At 41.2% G+C, this 25,190-nt stretch overlaps 1 protein-coding gene across 1 annotated transcript; it reads right to left on the bottom strand.

Annotated features, from left to right (window-relative positions):
- On the bottom strand, positions 1–24,194 carry oatx (organic anion transporter X). The gene is made up of 10 exons (XM_066645350.1): positions 23,608–24,194; positions 21,902–22,005; positions 20,764–20,918; positions 16,720–16,888; positions 15,944–16,067; positions 12,965–13,080; positions 5,023–5,237; positions 3,435–3,543; positions 2,418–2,624; positions 1–1,599 (listed from the first exon to the last, which is right to left on the bottom strand). Exons 1-10 carry the CDS (start codon positions 24,010–24,012, stop codon positions 1,503–1,505), a joined length of 1,701 nt encoding a protein of 566 aa, XP_066501447.1. The 5' UTR covers positions 24,013–24,194; the 3' UTR covers positions 1–1,502.
- Positions 24,195–25,190: the final 996 nt, after the last annotated feature.

Below are 25,190 nucleotides of genomic sequence, written 5' to 3' on the forward strand. Positions count from 1 at the left end.
ATTCTTTTCACTTCCACAGGTTACACACCTTTCTCTCAGTGTTATTTAATAACAGCATAAACGAAGAAAAATCATCAGGTAAACAACATCAAACACTTCATTAGTGACCTGTAAATAACAGCGGAGACATGGAGGACGAGTCCAGAGCCAGACAATATTCCAGAAGAGAGTTCTGAATTGTGAATGTATTTATTTTCATATATTTCCATTCTTTATATATTGTCAGTGTCTGAAAACACCTGGTATCTTCATGAAAGAGGGAGGGAGCAGACAGAGTGTGGGTTCTCTCTGAAAGGAGGGTGGGCTGGTTTAACTCATCAGGAAAATTACACACTGTCTAAAACACCAAGGTCAGAACAGACACAGACTCGAAGGAGGCTTTAGTGCAGCAGTGTTTATATAAATATACTAATCAAACTATAACTCAGATCTTTACAGCGCATTGTTTTGCTTCAAACATTGTGTTTGACTGCAGATCAAAACGGACGCAGCCCTTTGAAGGTGACTCCAAACTTGTGACTGTGGTGGATATACAGAGGGACTGAATATTTCTGGACTGCTTTTCCCCTGGTCCCTACTTTACTGGTCTCTACTGGTCCTTAATGGATTCCGAAAGGATTCTTTCCACTGCATGTTACCTACTCGAAAACCACCTGGGATCCACAACAACGGCGGTGGTAACGTTAAGCGGTGTTTACTCATGGTCTATTGGCGTTTTGTTGTTGTTTGGGACTGAACACAGCTCCGTCATCAGTTCAGACAGATCAGTAGAGTTTGTTCCTTCCTTGTTGCAGCGTCCAGCTCTCGCTGGATTCTTTCGTCGGCCACCGATCCAAGGAGCGTTTGAACCTCTTCAAAAGACCACGGCGTCATTTTACGAGCTGCCGTCGTGAGTCGGATAAAAACAAACGTGATCTCTGCTGCAGCTGGAGATTTTACAGATGGAGAGTTGGTGCTGGTCGTCTGCGTTGCGTGGCGTAGAGTGACGACTCTCTCTGGACGATCAGCGCTCTGCAAGGTTTACACGCCACGGTTTAGTCCCTACTCGACTCGCTCCGACCCCGAGAGAACAGCCACTAAACAAGAACCGCTTCCAGAATCAGGACCTGGTGGAGGAGTGGAACAGACCAGTAGAGTCCAGTAGAGTAGGGTTGGGACACTGCAGTGGAAAAGCTTGGTCCAGGGAAGTGTGTATGAGCTGATGGTGATATTTACTCTTAGCAATAGGTGGCACTCTGTTTGTGACTGAGCTGATATTACTCTGAGGACAGCTCCAGCAGAAACTTCACTATCTCCACAGAAGGACCTCGTCCTGCCCCGGGTCTGGGCAACACCTGGTCAGTTCCTGGTCAGTTCTGTGGTCAGTACTTGGTCAGTCCTTAGTCAGTCCTTAGTCAGTCCTGTGGTCAGTTCCTGATCAGTCCTGTGGTCAGTTCTGTGGTCAAGTCTGTGATGGGGTGGTGTGTGGCACTGTTGGAGAAGATGGAGACTAATGGAAAATCTCAGAGAGCGCCTGGTTTTTCATCATCCTGTTCAACCACCTCCAGTGCCATCGTCTCACTGGGAGGTGGCTTCTGGGAGCTCTGCCCCTTTTTCCCCCTGGAGACAAAATAGCAAATCACGTCACAGGCCTACACAGTACAATCCCAAACAATACACATAACACATCTGGTGTTTCTGATAAAGTGGCCAGTGAGTGTCAGTAGAGGGGGGTGTTTCTGATAAAGTGGCCAGTGAGTGTCAGTAGAGGGGGGTGTCTCTGATAAAGTGGCCAGTGAGTGTCAGTAGAGGGGGGTGTTTCTGATAAAGTGGCCAGTGAGTGTCAGTAGAAGGAGGGTGTTTCTGATAAAGTGGCCAGTGAGTGTCAGTAGAGGGGGGTGTTTCTGATAAAGTGGCCAGTGAGTGTCAGTAGAGGGGGGGAGGTGTTTCCGATAAAGTGGCCAGTGAGTGTCAGTAGAGGGGGGGCGTTTCTGATAAAGTGGCCAGTGAGTGTCAGTAGAGGGGGGTGTTTCTGATAAAGTGGCGAGTGAGTGTCAGTAGAGGGGGGGAGGTGTTTCCGATAAAGTGGCCAGTGAGTGTCAGTAGAGGGGGGGCGTTTCTGATAAAGTGGCCAGTGAGTGTCAGTAGAGGGGGGTGTTTCTGATAAAGTGGCCAGTGAGTGTCAGTAGAAGGAGGGTGTTTCTGATAAAGTGGCCAGTGAGTGTCAGTAGAGGGGGGTGTTTCTGATAAAGTGGCCAGTGAGTGTCAGTAGAGGGGGGTGTTTCTGATAAAGTGGCCAGTGAGTGTCAGTAGAAGGGGGGTGTTTCTGATAAAGTGGCCAGTGAGTGTCAGTAGAGGGGGGGAGGTGTTTCCGATAAAGTGGCCAGTGAGTGTCAGTAGAAGAGAGGTGTTTCTGATAAAGTGGCCGTTGTGCTCACCATTTCTCCTCCACATCCTCCACGGTGTCAGGGAGGGGGGTGCTGAGGGTCTCTGGGAGGAGGAAAGCTGTGACTCCGGCGACTAAAGCGGATCCTCCGTAAACAATGCTTGGTAACGCAGGGAACACCTCGTCCAGGATCAGAACCGCTGGAGCCGCCATGGAGCCCACACGAGCCATCGTAGATGCGAAACCCATCCCAGTCTGCCTGCACACACACACACATGCACACAATGATACCAAAAGACATTCAAAAACCCACTCTGACCATAGCATTCCTGATTTCTCCGGAGTTCCTTAGTCTCCCACAGTGTTGTGGACAGGAGACGGTGAGAGACATAAACTCTGTGAGATATCACACTGAGAAATGTTCTTTTTCTATTGTTTGATATTCTCAAGTCTCAAGAAGGTCGGCCCAAAGTGCTGATCACCATGGGGGAGCCCCATGCCCCAGACTCGTCCTCAACAGCTGAGAAGCAGAAGCAGAGTCCAGGAAAGACCTCATCTCAGAGTGAGGGACGGGTAATTATCAACACCTTCACAGACTGCTCCAGAAAAGTAGGCGATGCTCCTGGAGTGGCGTTGAACTCAGCCCCAGAAACTCACACAGACGGAGCAGGCTCCTGTTTTATTTGCTTTTATTTACTTCTATACCACTCTGTAAAGGACCGTCCAGCTCCACTGCTCCACCACGCTTTATTTCAGCCTCTGAGCTCTTTCTGGAGCTTCTTTATCTCTTCACTCGCCCATGACACTCGCCGCTGTCAAGGTTCCTGCTGAAACCCACTGTTCTCTGGTTCCAGCTGGGAACTTTTTGAACCAATTTCTGTTTGTGAAAACGTGATTAGTTCCAAACTGTTTCAGATCAGGAACAGTATAATAGAATAATCCAGATTCTAATCTGATTTGAAAGTGTGTATGCATGTGATTGTGGTGTTGCTGAGCGTCTGAAGGGTGTTTCAGGTGGTTGTTAGGGTAGAAATTCAGTCAGAAAAGTTTCTGAGAGTGAGATACTGACCTGATGACAGTGGGATACAGTTCACCTGTGAACAGGTAAACACAGGTGAAGGAAGCGGAGGTGAAGCCTTTCCCCAACACGGCCAGAGTTGTCCGCACCATCTGCAGCTCTGAGCACAGGAGAGAGACACATTAAAGGGCAGATAATCTGGATTTTATACTGATATAGATTTCCATGAATTCCATGTAGCTGTCTTGGTCTACAAACAATGACATTACAAAACCCACCTGGTCTTCACCTGTCACTGTTCATTCTCAAAATGCCCATATCACCCAAAAAAAAACAAGTTTCATCCTCTTTATTAGTGAGTTGTTTAACAGTGTTAAAGGTGCCATAGGTCACTTTAACCACTGACTCTTCTTCATGTTATTAAACAGTTATTGTACACTGACACCTACAGGCTTGGGTGAGGCAGAGATTCAGGTTTAAAACTGGCCATAAACATGTGGGGGACCCATTCTGTGGACAATAAACTGGTTCATTCAGCTATAACAAAGCAGTTTATTTCTTACGCTCATGTTGTTGTGGTATCACTGATGGTTGCTAGGGTATTTCAAATTGGTTGATAGAGGGTTTTTTATTGTTGGTGCTGAGACCCACAAGAAAGTTTCAAAATTGTGATTTATTTATTGTTGGTGCTGATTTCCTGAAGGATGGTTGCTAGGCAGTTGCTAAGATATCCTAGATAGTTTATAGGGTAATATTAGATAGTTGCACTTGTGCTGCAAGATTGTCGTTATGGATTTCCAAGTGGTTGCTAGATGGTCATATAGTTATCCATGGTTATTTCTAGGTCATTGCTAGGTGGTTGCTATGGTATACAAAATGGTTTTTAGGGGTTGCCACAGTGTTGCTAGGGATTGCCAAGAGGCTGTTAGCTGGTTAATAGATTATCCCAGGTGGTTGCTAGTATGTTGTTAGGTTGTTTTTAGCTTGTTGTTAGATGGTTGATATGGACAATTCTGGTGGTTGCTATGCGGCAGGTATGGCATTCCAGACTGTTGCTAGAGTGTTCTTAGATGTTTGCTATGGATTTCCAGGTGTTGGCTAGGAGGCTGCTATGGTATTATAGGTGGTTGCTAAAGTGTAATAGATGTTTGCTATTTGTTTACCAGTAGTTGCTATGGCATTCTGGGTGGTTAGTAGCTTGTTGATTGATAGTTGCTAAACTGTTATTAGATGACTGATATGGTATTCCAGGTGGTTGATATTTTATTCAAGGCGGTTGCAAAATGTTTGCCATGGGTTTCTGGGTGGTCGCTATGGGTTTTCAGGTGGTTCCTAGGTGGTTGCTATGGTATTCCAGTTTGTTGCTAGGGTGTTGGAAGGTAGTTGCTAGACTGTTGTTACATGGCGGCTATTTATTTTCTGGGGGTCGCTAGATGGTTGCTATGGTATTCTGTGTGTTTGCTACAATGACGGTAAGTGGTTACTATGGCTTTCCAGGTGGTTGCTAGGTGGCTGATGGGTGGTTGCCAGAGTGTTAGTAGATGTTTGCTGCGGTATTCCAGGTGGTTGCTAGATGGTTGCTATGGTAACCCAGGTGGCCCAATGGAGGGTGAACGTGGTTGGGGCTCGTTGCTGTTACCTTTGGGGACGAAGATGTTGGCAAAGATGACAGCTGCAGAGGCCAGGAGGCAGCAGGCCTGGGTCAGTCTCCGCCCCAAAAAGGTTAGCATCCCCAGAGCCACCAGCTTTGCTGGGAAGTCCACCGCCCCGAAAATCACCTGCATCAGGTAAATATTCACCCCAAACTTCTGCAGGTCCATCGCCAGACCATAATACGCAAAACTGGTGGAGAACCTGCAGACAGCAAAGGAACACCATTTCATCACCACTTCACCTCAGAGGAACATCACTATTACCACCTCTAACTATACCCGCTAAAGTTAAGCACTATACACTATATAAACACTAAACCCTATACACACTATACACACTGAACACTATACACTCTATAAACACTACACCCTATACAAACTACAATCTATACACTCTATACACACTACAACCTATATACACTACAATCTCTGGAAAAGCTATACCCTATACACACTACGATCTATACTATACTATATACACTACAATCTATAGACACTGCACAGTATACACTCTATACACACTGTACACACTAAACACTCTGAACACAATATATACTATACAATATATACTCTGTACACACTAAACACGCTATACACTTCACAGTATATACTCTGTACACACTAAACACTCTATACACTATACAATATACACTCTGTACACACTAAACTCTATACACTCTACAATATACACTCTGTACACACTAAACAATATACACTCTGTAAACACTCTATACACTATACACTCTGTACACACTAAACACTCTGTACTCACTAAACATTCTATACACTACGATATACACTGTACACACTAAACACTCTATACACTCTACAACATACAATATACACTCTACACACTAAACACTCTACAATATACACTCTACACACTAAACACTCTATACACTCTGTACACACTAAACACCCAATACACTATACAAAATACACTCTGTACACACTCAAAAATATACACTCTACACACTAAACACTCTATACACTCTGTACACACTAAACACCCAATACACTATACAAAATACACTCTGTACACACTCAAAAATATACACTCTACACACTAAACACTCTATACACTCTGTACACACTAAACACCCAATACACTATACAAAATACACTCTGTACACACTCAAAAATATACACTCTGTACACACTAAACACTCTATACAATACACGATATACACTCTGTACACACTAAACTATATACACTCTGTACACACTAAACACTCTATACACTATACAATATACACTCTGTACACACTAAACACTCTATACACTCTACAATATACACTCTACACACTAAAGACTCTAAACACTCTACAATATATAGTTCTGAGCAGTGTAGATTGTAAAGCGTCCTTGGGTGTCTAGAAAGGCGCTATATAAGTGTAACGATAATAATAATAATAATAATAATATACTCTGTACACACTAAACACTCTATACAATACACGATATACACTCTGTACACACTAAACTATATACACTCTGTACACACTAAACACTCTATACACTATACAATATACACTCTGCACACACTAAACACTCTATACACTATACAATATACACTCTGTACACATTAAACACTCTATACACTATACAATATACACTCTGTACACACTAAACACTCTTTACACTCTACAATATACACTCTACACACTAAAGACTCTAAACACTCTACAATATATAGTTCTGAGCAGTGTAGATTGTAAAGCGTCCTTGGGTGTCTAGAAAGGCGCTATATAAGTGTAACGATAATAATAATAATAATAATAATATACTCTGTACACACTAAACACTCTATACAATACACGATATACACTCTGTACACACTAAACTATATACACTCTGTACACACTAAACACTCTATACACTATACAATATACACTCTGCACACACTAAACACTCTATACACTATACAATATACACTCTGTACACATTAAACACTCTATACACTATACAATATACACTCTGTACACACTAAACACTCTATACACTCTACAATATACACTCTACACACTAAAGACTCTAAACACTCTACAATATATAGTTCTGAGCAGTGTAGATTGTAAAGCGTCCTTGGGTGTCTAGAAAGGCGCTATATAAGTGTAACGATAATAATAATAATAATAATAATAATATACTCTGTACACACTAAACACTCTATACACTATACAATATACATACTAAACACTCTATACACTATACAATATATACTCTGTACACACTAAACACTCTATACACTATACAATATACACTCTGCACACACTAAACACTCTATATACTATACAATATACATACTAAACACTCTATACACTATACAATATATACTCTGTACACACTAAACACTCTATACACTATACAATATACATACTAAACACTCTATACACTATACAATATATACTCTGTACACACTAAACACTCTATACACTATACAATATACACTCTGCACACACTAAACACTCTATACACTATACAATATACACTCTGTACACACTAAACACTCTACACACTAAAGACTCTAAACACTCTACAATATATACTCTGTACACACTAAACAATATACACTCTGTACACACTAAACACTCTATACACTATACAGTATACACTCTGTACACACTAAACACCCTATACACTATACAATATACACTCTGTACACACTAAACACTATACAGTATACACTCTGTACACACTAAACAATATACACACGAAACAATGTATACACTCTACAATATACACTCTGTACACACTAAACACTCTATACACTATACAGTATACACTCTGTACACACTAAACAATATACACACGAAACAATGTATACACTCTACAATATACACTCTGTACACACTAAGCACTCTATACACGATACACACTATACACTCTGCACACACCAAACACTCTATACACAATACACACTATACACTCTGTACACACTAAACAGTAAACAATATACACTCTGTACACACTAAACACCATACACACAGTAAACACTAAAAAATATACACTCTGTACATACTAAACATCCTATACACTCTGTACACACTAAACACTAAACAATATACACTCTACACACTAAACACCCTATACACTCTGTACACACTAAACACCCTATACATTATACAATATACACTCTGTACACACTAAACACCCTATACACTATACAATATACACTCTGTACACACCAAACACCCTATACACTATACACACTAAACAATGTACACTCTTTACACACTAAACACCCTATACACTATACAATATACACTCTGTAAACACTAAACACCCTATACACTCTATACACACTAAACAATGTACACTCTTTACACACTAAACACCCTATACACTATACAATATACACTCTGTACACACTAAACACCCTATACAATGTACACTCTGTACACACTAAACACGAAACAATATACACTCTTTAAACACTAAACACCCTATACACTAAACAATATACACTCTGTACACACTAAACACCCTATACACTATAGAATATACACTCTGTACACACTAAACTATATACACTCTGTACACACTAAACACTCTATACACTCTACAATATACACTCTACACACTAAAGACTCTAAACACTCTACAATATATAGTTCTGAGCAGTGTAGATTGTAAAGCGTCCTTGGGTGTCTAGAAAGGCGCTATATAAGTGTAACGATAATAATAATAATAATAATATACTCTGTACACACTAAACACTCTATACACTATACAATATACATACTAAACACTCTATACACTATACAATATATACTCTGTACACACTACACACTCTATACACTATACAATATACACTCTGCACACACTAAACACTCTATACACTATACAATATACACTCTGTACACACTAAACACTCTATACACTCTACAATATACACTCTACACACTAAAGACTCTAAACACTCTACAATATATAGTTCTGAGCAGTGTAGATTGTAAAGCGTCCTTGGGTGTCTAGAAAGGCGCTATATAAGTGTAACGATAATAATAATAATAATATACTCTGTACACACTAAACACTCTATACACTATACAATATACATACTAAACACTCTATACACTATACAATATATACTCTGTACACACTAAACACTCTATACACTATACAATATACACTCTGCACACACTAAACACTCTATACACTATACAATATACACTCTGTACACACTAAACACCCTATACACTATACAATATACACTCTGTACACACTAAACACTATACAGTATACACTCTGTACACACTAAACAATATACACACGAAACAATGTATACACTCTACAATATACACTCTGTACACACTAAACAGTAAACAATATACACTCTGTACACACTAAACACCATATACACAGTAAACACTAAACAATATACACTCTGTACACACTAAACACTAAACAATATACACTCTACACACTAAACACCCTATACACTATACAATATACACTCTGTACACACTAAACACCCTATACACTACACAATATACAATCTGTACACACTAAACACTCTGTACACACTAAACACTAAACAATATACACTCTGTACACACTAAACATCCTATAAAATATACACTCTGTACACATTAAAACACTAAACAATATACACTCTGTACACACTAAACACCCTATACACTATACAATATACACTCTGTACACAATAAACACTAAGCAATATACACTCTATACACACTAAACACTCTATACACTTTACAATATAAACTCTGTACACACTAAACACCTTATACACTATACAATATCCACTCTGCACACACTAAACACTATACACTCTATACAAAATATACTCTGTACACACTAAGCACTCTATACCCAATACACACTATACAGTCTGCACACACTAAACACTCTATACACTATACAACATGCACTCTGTACGCACTAAACACTCTATACACGATATACACTATACACACGAAACACTCTATACACTATACAATATACACTCTGTACACACTAAACACTCTATACACTCTGTACACACTAAACACCCTATAAACGAAACAATGTACACTCTGTACACACTAAACACTATACACTCTGTACACACTAAACACCCTATACACTATACAATATACACTCTGTACACACTAAACACTATACAGTATACACTCTGTACACACTAAACAATATACACACGAAACAATGTATACACTCTACAATATACACTCTGTACACACTAAACAGTAAACAATATACACTCTGTACACACTAAACACTAAACAATATACACTCTACACACTAAACACCCTATACACTATACAATATACACTCTGTACACACTAAACACCCTATACACTACACAATATACAATCTGTACACACTAAACACTAAACAATATACACTCTGTACACACTAAACATCCTATAAAATATACACTCTGTACACAGTAAAACACTAAACAATATACACTCTGTACACACTAAACACCCTATACACTATACAATATACACTCTGTACACAATAAACACTAAGCAATATACACTCTATACACACTAAACACTCTATACACTTTACAATATAAACTCTGTACACACTAAACACCTTATACACTATACAATATCCACTCTGCACACACTAAACACTATACACTCTATACAAAATATACTCTGTACACACTAAGCACTCTATACCCAATACACACTATACAGTCTGCACACACTAAACACTCTATACACTATACAACATGCACTCTGTACGCACTAAACACTCTATACACGATATACACTATACACACGAAACACTCTATACACTATACAATATACACTCTGTACACACTAAACACTCTATACACTCTGTACACACTAAACACCCTATAAACGAAACAATGTACACTCTGTACACACTAAACACTATACACTCTGTACACACTAAACACCCTATACACTATACAATATACACTCTGTACACACTAAACACTATACACTCTGTACACACTAAACACCCTATACACTATACAATATACACTCTGTACACACTAAACACTACACAATATACAATCTGTACACACTAAACACTAAACAATATACACTCTCTACACACTAAACACTCTATACACTATACACTCTCTACACATTAAACACTATAAAATATACGCTATGTACACACTAAACACCCTATACAATATACACACTAAACACTCTATACACTACACAATATATATTCTATACACACTAAGCACTCTATACACTTTACAATAAACATTTTGTACACACTAAACACTATACAATATACTCTCTGTACACACTAAACACCCTATACAATATATACTTTGTACACATTAAACACTAAACAATATACACTCTGTACACACTAAACACTAAGCAATTAACACTATGTACACACTAAACACTCTATACACTTTACAATATAAACTCTGTACACACTAAACACCTTATACACTATACAATATCCACTCTGCACACACTAAACACTATACACTCTATACAAAATATACTCTGTACATACTAAACACTCTATACACTATACAATATATACTCTGTACACACTGAACACCCTATACACTTTACAATATACACTCTGTACACACTAAACACCTTATACACTACACAAGATCCACTCTGTACACACTAAGCACTCTATACCCGATACACACTATACAGTCTGCACACACTCAACACTCTATACAAAATACACTCTGTACACACTAAACACTCTATACACGATACACACTATACACTCTGTACACAGTAAACACTGTATACACTATACAAAATACACTCTACTCACTAAACACTCTATACACTATACGATATACACTCTGTACATACTAAACACTCTATACACTCTGTACACACTGAACACCCTTTACACTATACAATATACGCTCTGTACACACTAAACACAATACACACTATACACTCTATACACACTAAATACCCTATACACTATACAATATACACTCTGTACACTCTATACACTATACAACATGCACTCTGTACGCACTAAACACTCTATACACGATATACACTATACACACGAAACACTCTATACACTATACAATATACACTCTGTACACACTAAACACTCTATACACTATATGATATACATTCTGTACATACTAAACACTCTATACTATACACACTGAACACCCTATATACTATACAATATACGCTCTGTACACACAAAACACTCTTTATACTATACAATATAAACTCTGTACACACTAAACACACTATATGATATACACTCTGTACATACTAAACACTCTATACACTCTACACTATACACACTGAACACCCTATACACTATACAATATACGCTCTGAACACACTAACCACTATAAACTATACACACTATACACTTTATACTCTCTATAAACAATACACTCTATACACACTATAAACTACACACACTGAAGACTCTTTATAAACTACACACTATACCCTCTATAGACACAGTACACACTATACACTCTAAACACATTATAAATACTCTATACACTATAGACTCTATACAATATACACACTACACACAATATGCACTCTATACACACTGTACACTCTATACACAGTGTATACTTCATACACACTATATTATTATATTATATTATATTATATATATTTGTAGGAAATGTGACATGTTCAGAAAGTACAGCATAAAATAAACATTCAGCATAAACATTATTGCTTTATTAAAGGATCTGTAAAGTAACAATCTGGATGTTTGTATAATTCCTGTTTCATGTGTCAGAATGTAAAAAAAGGGTTAAATAAATAAAGATGTTTGTCTGTGCTGAGGAGGGGTGGGGGTGGTGAGGTTTAAGCTTTGATAAACCCAGCAGCAGTGTGTGTTATTCCTGATCCTTTCCTAATCCCGGTCTGTGTTTATTACAGTGTGTAAGATGGAGTTTGAATCTGAGGGAGGCTGTTTCTGTCATACCACACAGCGATGAGACAGACGGAGATCTTCCTCATCACAGGGGTCCGCAGCAGGTCGTACGCTGTGTACAGTGTTCTGCTCGACTGGATCTCCTTCTGCATGTGGGACTGGAGAACCTGAAGACCACACACACACACTTTAAAAACACACAGCTCCAGAACCTGTACACACCTACACCCCCCACACACACCCTAACCCTAGCTTATAGTAATGATAACTTACAGGAGATTAATTAAACACTGAGTCTGAGACATTAACATTTCATCACAATCCACTAAATACTCTGTTTGTTATTAATATCGCTGGAGTAGTCTTTTTATCATTAATAATACTGTATGAAGAATTTATTTAAGGTGTAATTCATTCAGTTAAAATCCCAGCCTCGGGAGAATGTTTACACTGTAGACAAGTCAAACAAGTCCCTATTTAAAACACACAAACTCTTCTGGACTCTCATCCCACCTGCTTTATCTGGAACACCTTAAAAACACACTAATGGCAGACTACCACATTAAAACAAACCTTAAACCACTACACCATTCAGAATATTTACTGAATAAATTCATACACACTGAATAACACCTTAAAAATATCTGAATTTCACTACAGCACTTAGAGAATACACTTCTTCAGACCAGAATACCACCTTAAAGAACATTTTATCTCTTAGAATACATGATCCATCTATAACACCACATCTGTATCTATAACACTCAATAACACAGCTATAACACCATATAATAACATATCAACAACACATCTATAATGTGTAACACTATCAATCACACCATTTGTAACATCACCTAGAACCATCTGTAATACCATCTAGAACTATCTAGAACATTGTCTATAACTGTTCCTGCTGCAGAACTATACTGCCTCTAATCCAGGAAATTAGGAAAGAAGTTTTCCTGGAATTCCTGGCTGTTTGCTGAGATAATCCCTGCTCAATTTTCTGCACCACGTTAAGAAGGGGGTGAACCAGGCCCAGGAGAACTGACTGGAGGAGATAGTCCTGCTTGTGTTAATCGTGTGGGACAGACGTCCGGTCAGTGCCTGTGGTCAGTGTTTGTGGCCAGGGGCTGTGGTCAGTGCCTGTGGTCAGTGTCTGTGGTCAGTGCCTGTGGCCAGGGGCTGTGGTCAGTGCCTGTCGTCAGTGCCTGTGGTCAATGCCCGAGGTCAGTGTCTGTGGTCAGCGGCTGTGGTCAGTGTCTGTGGTCAGCGGCTGTGGTTAGTGTCTATGCTCAGCGTCTGTGGTCAGTGGCTGTAGTCAGCAGCTGTGGTCAGCATCTGTGGTCAGTGGCTGTGGCCAGTGGCTGTGGTCAGTGGCTGTGATTATTGTCTGTGGTCTATGGCTATGGTCAGTGTCTGTGGTCAGTGGCTGTGATTAGTGTCTGTGGTCTATGGCTATGGTCAGCGTCTGTGGTCAGTGCCTGTGGTCAGTGGCTGTGATTAGTGGCTGTGGTCAGTCTCTGTGGTCAGTGGCTGTGATTATTGTCTGTGGTCTATGGCTATGGTCAGTGCCTGTGGTCAGTGGCTGTGATTAGTGTCTGTGGTCTATGGCTATGGTCAGTGTCTGTGGTCAGTGCCTGTGGGTAGTGTCTGTGATCAGTGGCTCTGGTCAGTCTTTGTACTCAGTCTCTGAAGCCAGGGGCTGTGGTCAGCGCCTGTTGTCAGTGGCTGTGGTCAGTTCCTGTGGTCAGTGGCTCTGGTCAGTCTCTGTACTCAGTGTCTGTAGTCAGTGGCTGTGGTCACCATCTGTGGTCAGTGGCTCTGGTCAGTTTCTGTACTCAGTCTCTGTGGCCAGGGGCTGTGGTCAGTGGCTGTGGTCAGCACCTGTCATCATCGCCTGTCGTCAGTGTCAGTGGTCAGTGGTCAGTGTCTGTGGTCAGATGCTGTGGTCAGCATCTATGGTCAGTTCCTGTGGTCAGTGGCTGTGGTCAGCGGCAGTGGTCAGTGGCAGTGGTCAGCATCTGTGGTCAGCGTCTGTGGTCAGTCTCTGTACTCAGTCTCTGTGGCCAGCGCCTGTCATCAGTGGCTGTGGTCAGTCTCTGTACTCAGTCTCTGTGGCCAGGGGCTGGGGTCAGTGGCTGTGGTCAGCACCTGTAGTCAGCATCTGTCGTCAGTCTCTGTGGTCAGTGGCTGTGATTAGTGTCTGTGATCAGCGGCTATGGTCAGCATCTGTGGTCGGTCTCTGTGGTCAGTGTCTGTGGTCAGCGTATGTGGTCAGTGTATGTGGTCAGCGTATGTGGTCCGTGTCTGTTGTCAGTGCCTGTGGTTGGTCTCTGTGGTCCGTGTCTGTTGTCAGTTCCTGTAGTCAGTGGCTGTGGACAGCATCTGTGGTCAGCGTCTGTGGTCACCGCTTGTGGTCAGCGCCTGTGGTCAGTGTCTGTGGTCAGCGCCTGTCGTCAGTGGCTGTGGTCAGTCTCTGTACTCAGTCTCTGTGGCCAGGGGCTGGGGTCAGTGGCTGTGGTCAGCACCTGTAGTCAGCATCTGTCATCAGTCTCTGTGGTCAGTGGCTGTGATTAGTGTCTGTGGTCAGCGGCTATGGTCAGCATCTGTGGTCGGTCTCTGTGGTCAGTGTCTGTTGTCAGTGCCTGTGGTTGGTCTCTGTGGTCAGTGTCTGTGGTCCGTGTCTGTTGTCAGTTCCTGTAGTCAGTGGCTGTGGACAGCATCTGTGGTCAGCGTCTGTGGTCACCGCTTGTGGTCAGCGCCTGTGGTCAGTGTCTGTGGTCAGTGCCTTTAGTCAGTGTCTGTGGTCAGTGACTGTGGTCAGCATCCAAAGTCAGCATCTGTGGTCAGTGCCTGTGGTCTGTGCCTTTAGCCCGTGCCTGTGGTCAGTGTCTGTTGTCAGTGCCTGTGGTCAGTGACTTCGGTCAACGTCCGAAGCCAGTGCCTGTGGTCAGTGTCCGAGGTCAGTGGCTGTGGTCAGTGCCTGTGGACAGAGTTTCAGTTTGTAGCAGAACTAAACCAACCCACCTCCAAAGTGATTTTCTCTGTCATTTCTGGGCGTCCATTTATTCTGGCGACACGGTGAAGCTGCTTCAGGGCTTCATCAGAACGACCATTCAACACCAGCCAGCGTGCAGACTCCGAATACCACCTTAAAACACACATTACAATCACTACATTTTCTTTTCGACTCCAAATATCATCTTAAAACACACTTTTCAATCACTAAATCCTAATTCAAACTCAGAATACCACCTTACAACACATACTGCAATCCCTATATATTAATTCACAACCAAATACCATGGTAAAACACATCTTACAATTCACAATATCTTCATTCAGAGTCTGGAAACCACATTAAAACACACACTACAATGTAAAGGATTGTACAGTGTGTTTAAGTTTCTGTGATATTTAGATTCTGAATGAAGATGGTAGTGAACTTTAATGTGGTTTTTAAGGTGGTATTTGGAGTTGAATTAAGTGAATTTCAGAATGTGTTAATTAATTCAGTCACTTAATTCAGACCCTAAATATCACATTAAAACATGTTTCAAAATCCACTACATCATTCAGATGACACATTTTATCATCCACTTTTTATCATCCACTTTTTATCATTTTATGATACCACTTTAAAACACATCTTAACATCTTTTAGAAAAAAGATCATTCACAAACTCCAAACAGCACTTTAAACAACTTAAAATTCACCACAACATTCTGAGTACATATTGAATGGAGAGTGTATAGAGTGAAGGTGTGTGTGTGTGTGTGTGTGTGTGTGTGTGTGTGTGTACCAGCTGTAGAGGAAGAACAGGAAGTACGGAGTACACACGGCCAGGTGAAGCTTCCTCCAGTCCTTGAGGCTGTAGGCCACGCCTGCCAGGATCATCTGACCAAAAGTGAAGAAGAAGGAGGAGATGGTGCCTACTAGGGTCCTGGTTTTAGTGGGAATCCACTCCACCTCTGGAAAAACACAGCCCCAATTATCAGATTAACTCCTGCATTCCTGAGTAAAATTATCAGATTAACTCCTGCATTCCTGAGTAAAATTATCAGATTAACTCCAGTGTTCCTGAGTGGGATTATCAGATTAACTCCTGCATTCCTGAGTAAGATTATCAGATTAACTCCTGCATTCCTGAGTAAAATTATCAGATTAACTCCAGTGTTCCTGAGTAAGATTATCAGATTAACTCCAGTGTTCCTGAGTGGGATTATCAGATTAACTCCTGCATTCCTGAGTAAAATTATCAGATTAACTCCAGTGTTCCTGAGTAAGATTATCAGATTAACTCCAGTGTTCCTGAGTGGGATTATCAGATTAACTCCTGCATTCCTGAGTAAAATTATCAGATTAACTCCAGTGTTCCTGAGTGGGATTATCAGATTAACTCCTGCATTCCTGAGTAAGATTATTAGATTAACTCCTGCATTCCTGAGTGGGATTATCAGATTAACTCCAGTGTTTCTGAGTGGGATTATCAGATTAACTCCTGCATTCCTGAGTAAAATTATCAGATTAACTCCTGCATTCCTGAGTAAAATTATCAGATTAACTCCAGTGTTCCTGAGTGGGATTATCAGATTAACTCCTGCATTCCTGAGTAAGATTATCAGATTAACTCCGGCATTCTTGAGTAAAATTATCAGATTTACTCCTACATTCCTGAGTAAAATTATCAGATTAACTCCAGTGTTCCCGAGTAAGATTATCAGATTAACTCCAGTGTTCCTGAGTGGGATTATCAGATTAACTCCAGTGTTCCTGAGTGGGATTATCAGATTAACTCCAGTGTTCCTGAGTGGGATTATCAGATTAACTCCTGCATTCCTGAGTAAAATTATCAGATTAACACCTGCATTCCTGAGTAAAATTATCAGATTAACTCCTGCATTCCTGAGTAAAATTATCAGGTTAACTCCTGCATTCATAAGTAAGATTATCAGATTAACTCCAGTTTTCCTGAGTAAAATTATAAGATTAACTCCTGCATTCCTGAGTAAGATTATCAGATTAACTCCTGCATTCCTGAGTGGGATAATCAGATTAACTCCAGTGTTCCTGAGTAAGATTATCAGATTAACTCCTGCATTCCTGAGTAAAATTATCAGATTAACTCCAGTGTTCCTGAGTGGGATTATCAGATTAACTCCTGCATTCCTGAGTAAGATTGTAAGATTAACTCCTGCATTCCTGAGTGGGATTATCAGATTAACTCCTGCATTCCTGAGTGGGATTATCAGATTAACTCCAGTGTTCCTGAGTGGGATTATCAGATTAACTCCTGCATTCCTGAGTAAAATTATCAGATTAACTCCCGCATTCCTGAGTAAAATTATCAGATTAACTCCTGCATTCCTGAGTAAAATTATCAGATTAACTCCTGCATTCCTGAGTAAAATTATCAGATTAACTCCTGCGTTCCTGGGTAAGATTATCAGATTAACTCCTGCATTCCTGAGTAAGATTATCAGATTAACTCCTGCATTCCTGAGTAAAATGATCAGATTAACTCCAGTGTTCCTGAGCAAGATCATCAGATTAACTCCTGCATTCCTGAGTAAAATTATCATATTAACTCCTGCATTCCTGAGTAAGATTATTAGATTAACTCCTGCATTCCTGAGTGGGATTATCAGATTAACTCCTGCATTCCTGAGTAAGATTATCAGATTAACTCCTGCATTCCTGAGTAAGATTATCAGATTAACTCCAGTGTTCCTGAGTGGGATTATAATATTAACTCCTGCATTCCTGAGTAAAATTATCAGATTAACTCCAGTGTTCCTGAGTGGGATTATCAGATTAACTCCAGTGTTCCTGAGTAAAATTATCAGATAAACTCCTGCATTCCTGAGTAAAATTATTAGATTAACTCCTGCATTCCTGAGTGGGATTATCAGATTAACTCCAGTGTTCCTGAGTGGGATTATCAGATTAACTCCTGCATTCCTGAGTAAGATTATCAGATTAACTCCGGCATTCTTGAGTAAAATTATCAGATTTACTCCTACATTCCTGAGTAAAATTATCAGATTAACTCCAGTGTTCCCGAGTAAGATTGTCAGATTAACTCCAGTGTTCCTGAGTGGGATTATCAGATTAACTCCAGTGTTCCTGAGTGGGATTATCAGATTAACTCCTGCATTCCTGAGTAAAATTATCAGATTAACACCTGCATTCCTGAGTAAAATTATCAGATTAACTCCTGCATTCCTGAGTAAAATTATCAGGTTAACTCCTGCATTCATAAGTAAGATTATCAGATTAACTCCAGTGTTCCTGAGTAAAATTATAAGATTAACTCCTGCATTCCTGAGTAAGATTATCAGATTAACTCCTGCATTCCTGAGTGGGATAATCAGATTAACTCCAGTGTTCCTGAGTAAGATTATCAGATTAACTCCTGCATTCCTGAGTAAAATTATCAGATTAACTCCAGTGTTCCTGAGTGGGATTATCAGATTAACTCCTGCATTCCTGAGTGGGATTATCAGATTAACTCCAGTGTTCCTGAGTGGGATTATCAGATTAACTCCTGCATTCCTGAGTAAAATTATCAGATTAACTCCCGCATTCCTGAGTAAAATTATCAGATTAACTCCTGCATTCCTGAGTAAAATTATCAGATTAACTCCTGCATTCCTGAGTCAAATTATCAGATTAACTCCTGCGTTCCTGGGTAAGATTATCAGATTAACTCCTGCATTCCTGAGTAAGATTATCAGATTAACTCCTGCATTCCTGAGTAAAATGATCAGATTAACTCCAGTGTTCCTGAGCAAGATCATCAGATTAACTCCTGCATTCCTGAGTAAAATTATCATATTAACTCCTGCATTCCTGAGTAAAATTATCATATTAACTCCTGCATTCCTGAGTAAGATTATTAGATTAACTCCTGCATTCCTGAGTGGGATTATCAGATTAACTCCTGCATTCCTGAGTAAGATTATCAGATTAACTCCTGCATTCCTGAGTAAGATTATCAGATTAACTCCAGTGTTCCTGAGTGGGATTATCAGATTAACTCGTGCATTCCTGAGTAAAATTATCAGATTAACTCCAGTGTTCCTGAGTGGGATTATCATATTAACTCCTGCATTCCTGAGTAAGATTATCAGATTAACTCCAGTGTTCCTGAGTGGGATTATCAGATTAACTCCTGCATTCCTGGGTAAAATGATCAGATTAACTCCTGCATTCCTGAGTAAGATTATCAGATTAACTCCAGTGTTCCTGAGTAAAATTATCAGATTAACTCCTGCATTCCTGAGTAAAATTATCAGATTAACACCTGAATTCCTGAGTAAGATTATCAGATTAACTCCAGTGTTCCTGAGTTAAATTATCAGATTAACTCCTGCGTTCCTGAGTAAAATTATTAGATTAACTCCTGCATTCCTGAGTGGGATTATCAGATTAACTCCAGTGTTCCTGAGTAAGATAATCAGATTAACTCCTGCATTCCTGAGTAAGATTATCAGATTAACTCCTGCATTCCTGAGTGGGATTATCAGATTAACTCCAGTGTACCTGAGTGGGATTATCAGATTAACTCCTGCATTCCTGAGTGGGATTATCAGATTAACTCCAGTGTTCCTGAGTGGGATTATCAGATTAACTCCAGTGTTCCTGAGTAAGATAATCAGATTAACTCCTGCATTCCTGAGTAAGATTATTAGATTAACTCCTGCATTCCTGAGTGGGATTATCAGATTAACTCCAGTGTTCCTGAGTGGGATTATCAGATTAACTCCTGCATTCCTGAGTAAGATTATCAGATTAATTCCAGTTCCTGACTGAGATTATCAGATTTAATGTAGGCATTACACACTGAGTGAGACGGCGTTCAGGATTACTCCGGATACAGACATTCCGGTAAGGAAGCGGAAAATGCAGTAAGCCAAATACGATGGAGCGAGAGCTGTAAATGATCCCAACACAGCCAGCTGGAAATACGACCAGATCAACAGAGCCTTCCGTCCAAACCTGCGGAGACACACACTCACCCTGTCACTCACACTCTCACTTACACATTCACTCACACACTCACTCATTCTCTCACAGTCACCAACAAACTCACAGTCAGCCACTCAGTCACTCATTCATTCACATATTCACTCAGACAGTTATACAGTCACTCACAAAATCACTTATTCATTCACACAGTCACTCATTCATTCACATTGTCACTCACACACTCACAGTCAATCAGTCACAATCACTTACACATCTGCACAGTGCTGTGTGGTTGTAGTGTATTCAGAGAGGTAAATGTGAAATACTTACATGCATGTGATGAGGTATTTACTTGCGTGTGATGAGGTAGTTACCTGTGTGTGATGAGGTAGTTACCTGCGTGTGACAAGGTAGTTACCTCTGTGTGATGAGGTATTTACCTGTGTGTGATGAGGTAGTTACCTGTGTGTGACGAGGTAGTTACCTCTGTGTGATGAGGTATTTACCTGTGTGTGATGAGTTAGTTACCTGTGTGTGATGAGGTAGTTACCTACATGTGATGAGGCAGTTACCTACGTGTGATGAGGCAGTTACCTGTCTGTGATGAGGTAGTTACCTGCGTGTGATGAGTTAGTTACCTGCGTGTGATGAGGTAGTTACCTGTCTGTGATGAGGTAGTTACCTGCGTGTGATGAGGTATTTACCTGTCTGTGATGAGGTATTTACCTGTCTGTGATGAGGTAGTTACCTGGGTTTGATGAGGTAGTTACCTGTGTGTGATGAGGTAGTTACCTGTCTGTGATGAGGTAGTTACCTACGTGTGATGAGGCAGTTACCTGTCTGTGATGAGGTAGTTACCTGCGTGTGATGAGTTAGTTACCTGCGTGTGATGAGGTAGTTACCTGGGTTTGATGAGGTAGTTACCTGCGTGTGATGAGGTAGTTACTTGCGTGTGATGAGGTTGTTACGTGCATGTGATGAGGTAGCTACCTGCATTTAATACGTATACTCACCTGTCTGAAAGTCCTCCGAAGATCATGGCGCCGGTCAGGACTCCGCCCATGAATATGGTCTGGCTCATCTGCTTCAGCGGCCTCAGCTTACACACCAGGTCCCACTGAGGACAGTCCACAACACAGAGTCAGAAACTCGGCCCCCAGCTCCACCCCAGAGTCAGAAACTCCACCCCAACTCCACAATAGAGTCAGAAACTCCGACTCAATCAAGCCCTAGAGTCAGAAACCCGGCCCCCAACTCTACCCCAGAGTCAGAAACTCCACACCAGAGTCAGAAACTCCGCCTCAACTCCGCCCCAGAGTCAGAAACTCGGCACCCAACTCCACCCCAGAGTCAGAGACTCCACCCCAACTCTACACCAGAGTCAGAAAGTCAAACACCCAGTCCACAGACTCTTATTCTGGAAACAGAGGAGTGTGGGGACAGGGAACAGTGGGGACCGAGTGGAAGGAGGATGATATCCCTGAGGAAGAGTTGGTGTCTCAGTGAAGTTGTGTCCAGCTGTGGTGGTCTAGAGTAATCCGTGCTGTGGCTGGATGCCGAGGCGTGTGTGTTTGTTTGTTTGTGTGTGTGTGTGTGTGTGTGTGTGTGTGTGTGTGTGTGTGTAAAGTGCAGCTGCCTCAGTGGGGTCCAGCTCTGAACTCAGGGGTTGAGTGTCAGAGTGAGAATTAAACACTGGGCTCAGGTTACAGCGCCTGGGAACACCGTCCCTCCATCTGTTCCCGTCTTCTTCCAGTCATTTATTACATGTCATAACAATGTGCAGTGACACACACACACACAGACACACACACACACACACCTCGGCATCCAGACAATCTCTCTCTCTCACACACACACACACACACACACACACACCAGGAGAAATACTGTTATTTCAAACACATCAATAAGATCCATATTATAGGCTTTTGCTGTAATTTAATTTAATATTTTCTGACAGAACTGAATCACCCACATTAATTTCCTCCCTGAAAAGGCTCAGAGGCACCTGGGATACCATTGCAACCACATAGCAACACCATAATAACCACGTGGGACACCAGAATATTCATATTAACAACCTGGCAATGACCTAGCAACCAGCGGATATATCATAGTAATCACCTGGCAACATCTTAGAAACTACTTGTAATGCATAAATAACTACCTGGCAACACCCTAGCAACACCATAGTAATTACATCAGATACCAGAAACATCAAAAAAAAAAAAAACCTGGAAATGCCCTAGCAATCAGCTGAAATACAACAATAACCACCTGGCAACACCCTAGAAACCACATGAGATACCACAGTAACTCCCTAGCAACATTCCTGCAATGACCTGTCATACCATTGCAACCCCATAGCAACACCATAGTAACAACATGTGACACCAGAATAATCACATAATCACATTGGATAACAGAAACATCCTAGCAACCAGCTGAAATACCATAGTAATCACCTGGCCACACTAAAACCAACTGAAACATTATCATAACACCCTAAAACAACTACCTAAAGCATCAAAGCACCTGTTTAGCAACACTCTAACAACCACAAATCAATCACTTTGCAATATCCAATACCCTAGAAACTAGAGGGATACCATAGCAAACACCCAACAACAAGTTAGCAACCACCTGGGACACCAGGTTCATGCAGAGGCCATGTTTGTTCTGTTTTAATTGATTTGAAGAGTTCGTAAAAAAGACAGACCTCAGAGACAATTGTGGAGAGGAATTCCTGTTTGTTGTAACTCCATCCGTCCCCACACGGTTCTGTCTGGTTCCCCCAGTCGCTCTCCTCCAGGCTGGAGTTCCGGGACAGGAGCTGCCACTGGGGCTGTGTGAAGCGGCTGCACTTGGACAGTTTGAGGGTGGACTGGTCCAGAGGGATGAAGACGCTCAGTAACAGGTCCGCGCTCAGTCCCGAGATGTTCCGGGCCTCGGCCTCAGAGCTGATGTTGGGAATTCTGCAGAAATGACCTGGAACGCCAGCAGTGAAGTTGTTGAGGAGGTTCTGACTCGCCATCAGGAGTCCGGGGATGGACAGCAACGTCACATGGATCAGTTGGAAGCGCCCAAACCCTCCAACCTCGTCCAGAAGATCCGCAAAACCCATCTCAGTCTTCTACAGGTCCAGAGCTCGGAGGGAGTGGTTCTCTGGAGGTTCTGGAGAAGTATAGTGTGTAATACAGTAATCCTTACCTTGTCAGGATCTGTTTGGCTCTGAGCTTCAGGACGTCTCAGAACCCTGTGAGTGTCTCTGTTTCTCTGAATTCCCCTTAATGTCTCAGAGTGTCTCAGAATGTCTTGCAGTGTCTCTGAGTGTCACAATGATTCAGGACTTTTGGAAGATGACCTCCTCGCTCCTCCTCCAAGCCGGTGGACCCCTGTAATCATTAATTTTTTTGGAGGGTTATCAGTTCTCCGGGGTCACATTCCACTCACCGCCAGAGAAACATCTGCCTCGTGGTTCTGCAACAGAACAACACAAAAACAACACAACACCCACTGAACACAAACACACACACGGCTGGAGAACCACAGCGGAGAACCCAGCAGAACACACTCCGCTCTCCATTCCACACTCCACAGAAACACACAGCACACACAACACAGAGAATGAGGGATGACCGGAGACACAGAAACTGAAAACTGAAATAACAGAAAGACGACAGACGGCAGGAATCAGACTCTTTACAGAAATTTATAAAACAAACATTAACACAGATGACGTGAAACACAGCAACAATCCGAATCTAGACTCTGAACTTTACACACAAAAACACACACGGCTACAGCATCCACACACACACACACATGGCTACAGCATCCACATACAAACACACACACACACACACACACACACACACACACACACATGGCGACAACACACACATGTCTACAGCATCCACAAACACAAAAACACACACACTGACCCTCACAGTGGACCACATGCTCTGAAGGTCCAGACTCTCTCCATGTTCTGTGTTCTCCTTGTTCTCTCGCTCAGGAACTGCTGCAAATCTGAAATCCCTTGCTCAGGAATTTTAGTAAAGAGCTTCAGAAGAAACTCAACGGCACTTTAATCCACACACACACACACACACACACACACACACACACACACACACACACGTATCGGTGTTAAAAAATGAAATGTCTGAGGCACACTTCCAAAGAGCAGAAATCATTGTAAGACACAGATCAAATGAAGGGATGAAATACTGAAGACAATGCTGTAGCTGTGTTGTATTGTGGTGTGGTGTGGTGTAGTGTATTGTGTTGTGGTGTGGT

Source organism: Hoplias malabaricus, chromosome 15, assembly GCF_029633855.1.
Source record: "Hoplias malabaricus isolate fHopMal1 chromosome 15, fHopMal1.hap1, whole genome shotgun sequence".
In the NCBI taxonomy this organism is placed as follows: Eukaryota; Metazoa; Chordata; class Actinopteri; order Characiformes; family Erythrinidae; genus Hoplias; species Hoplias malabaricus.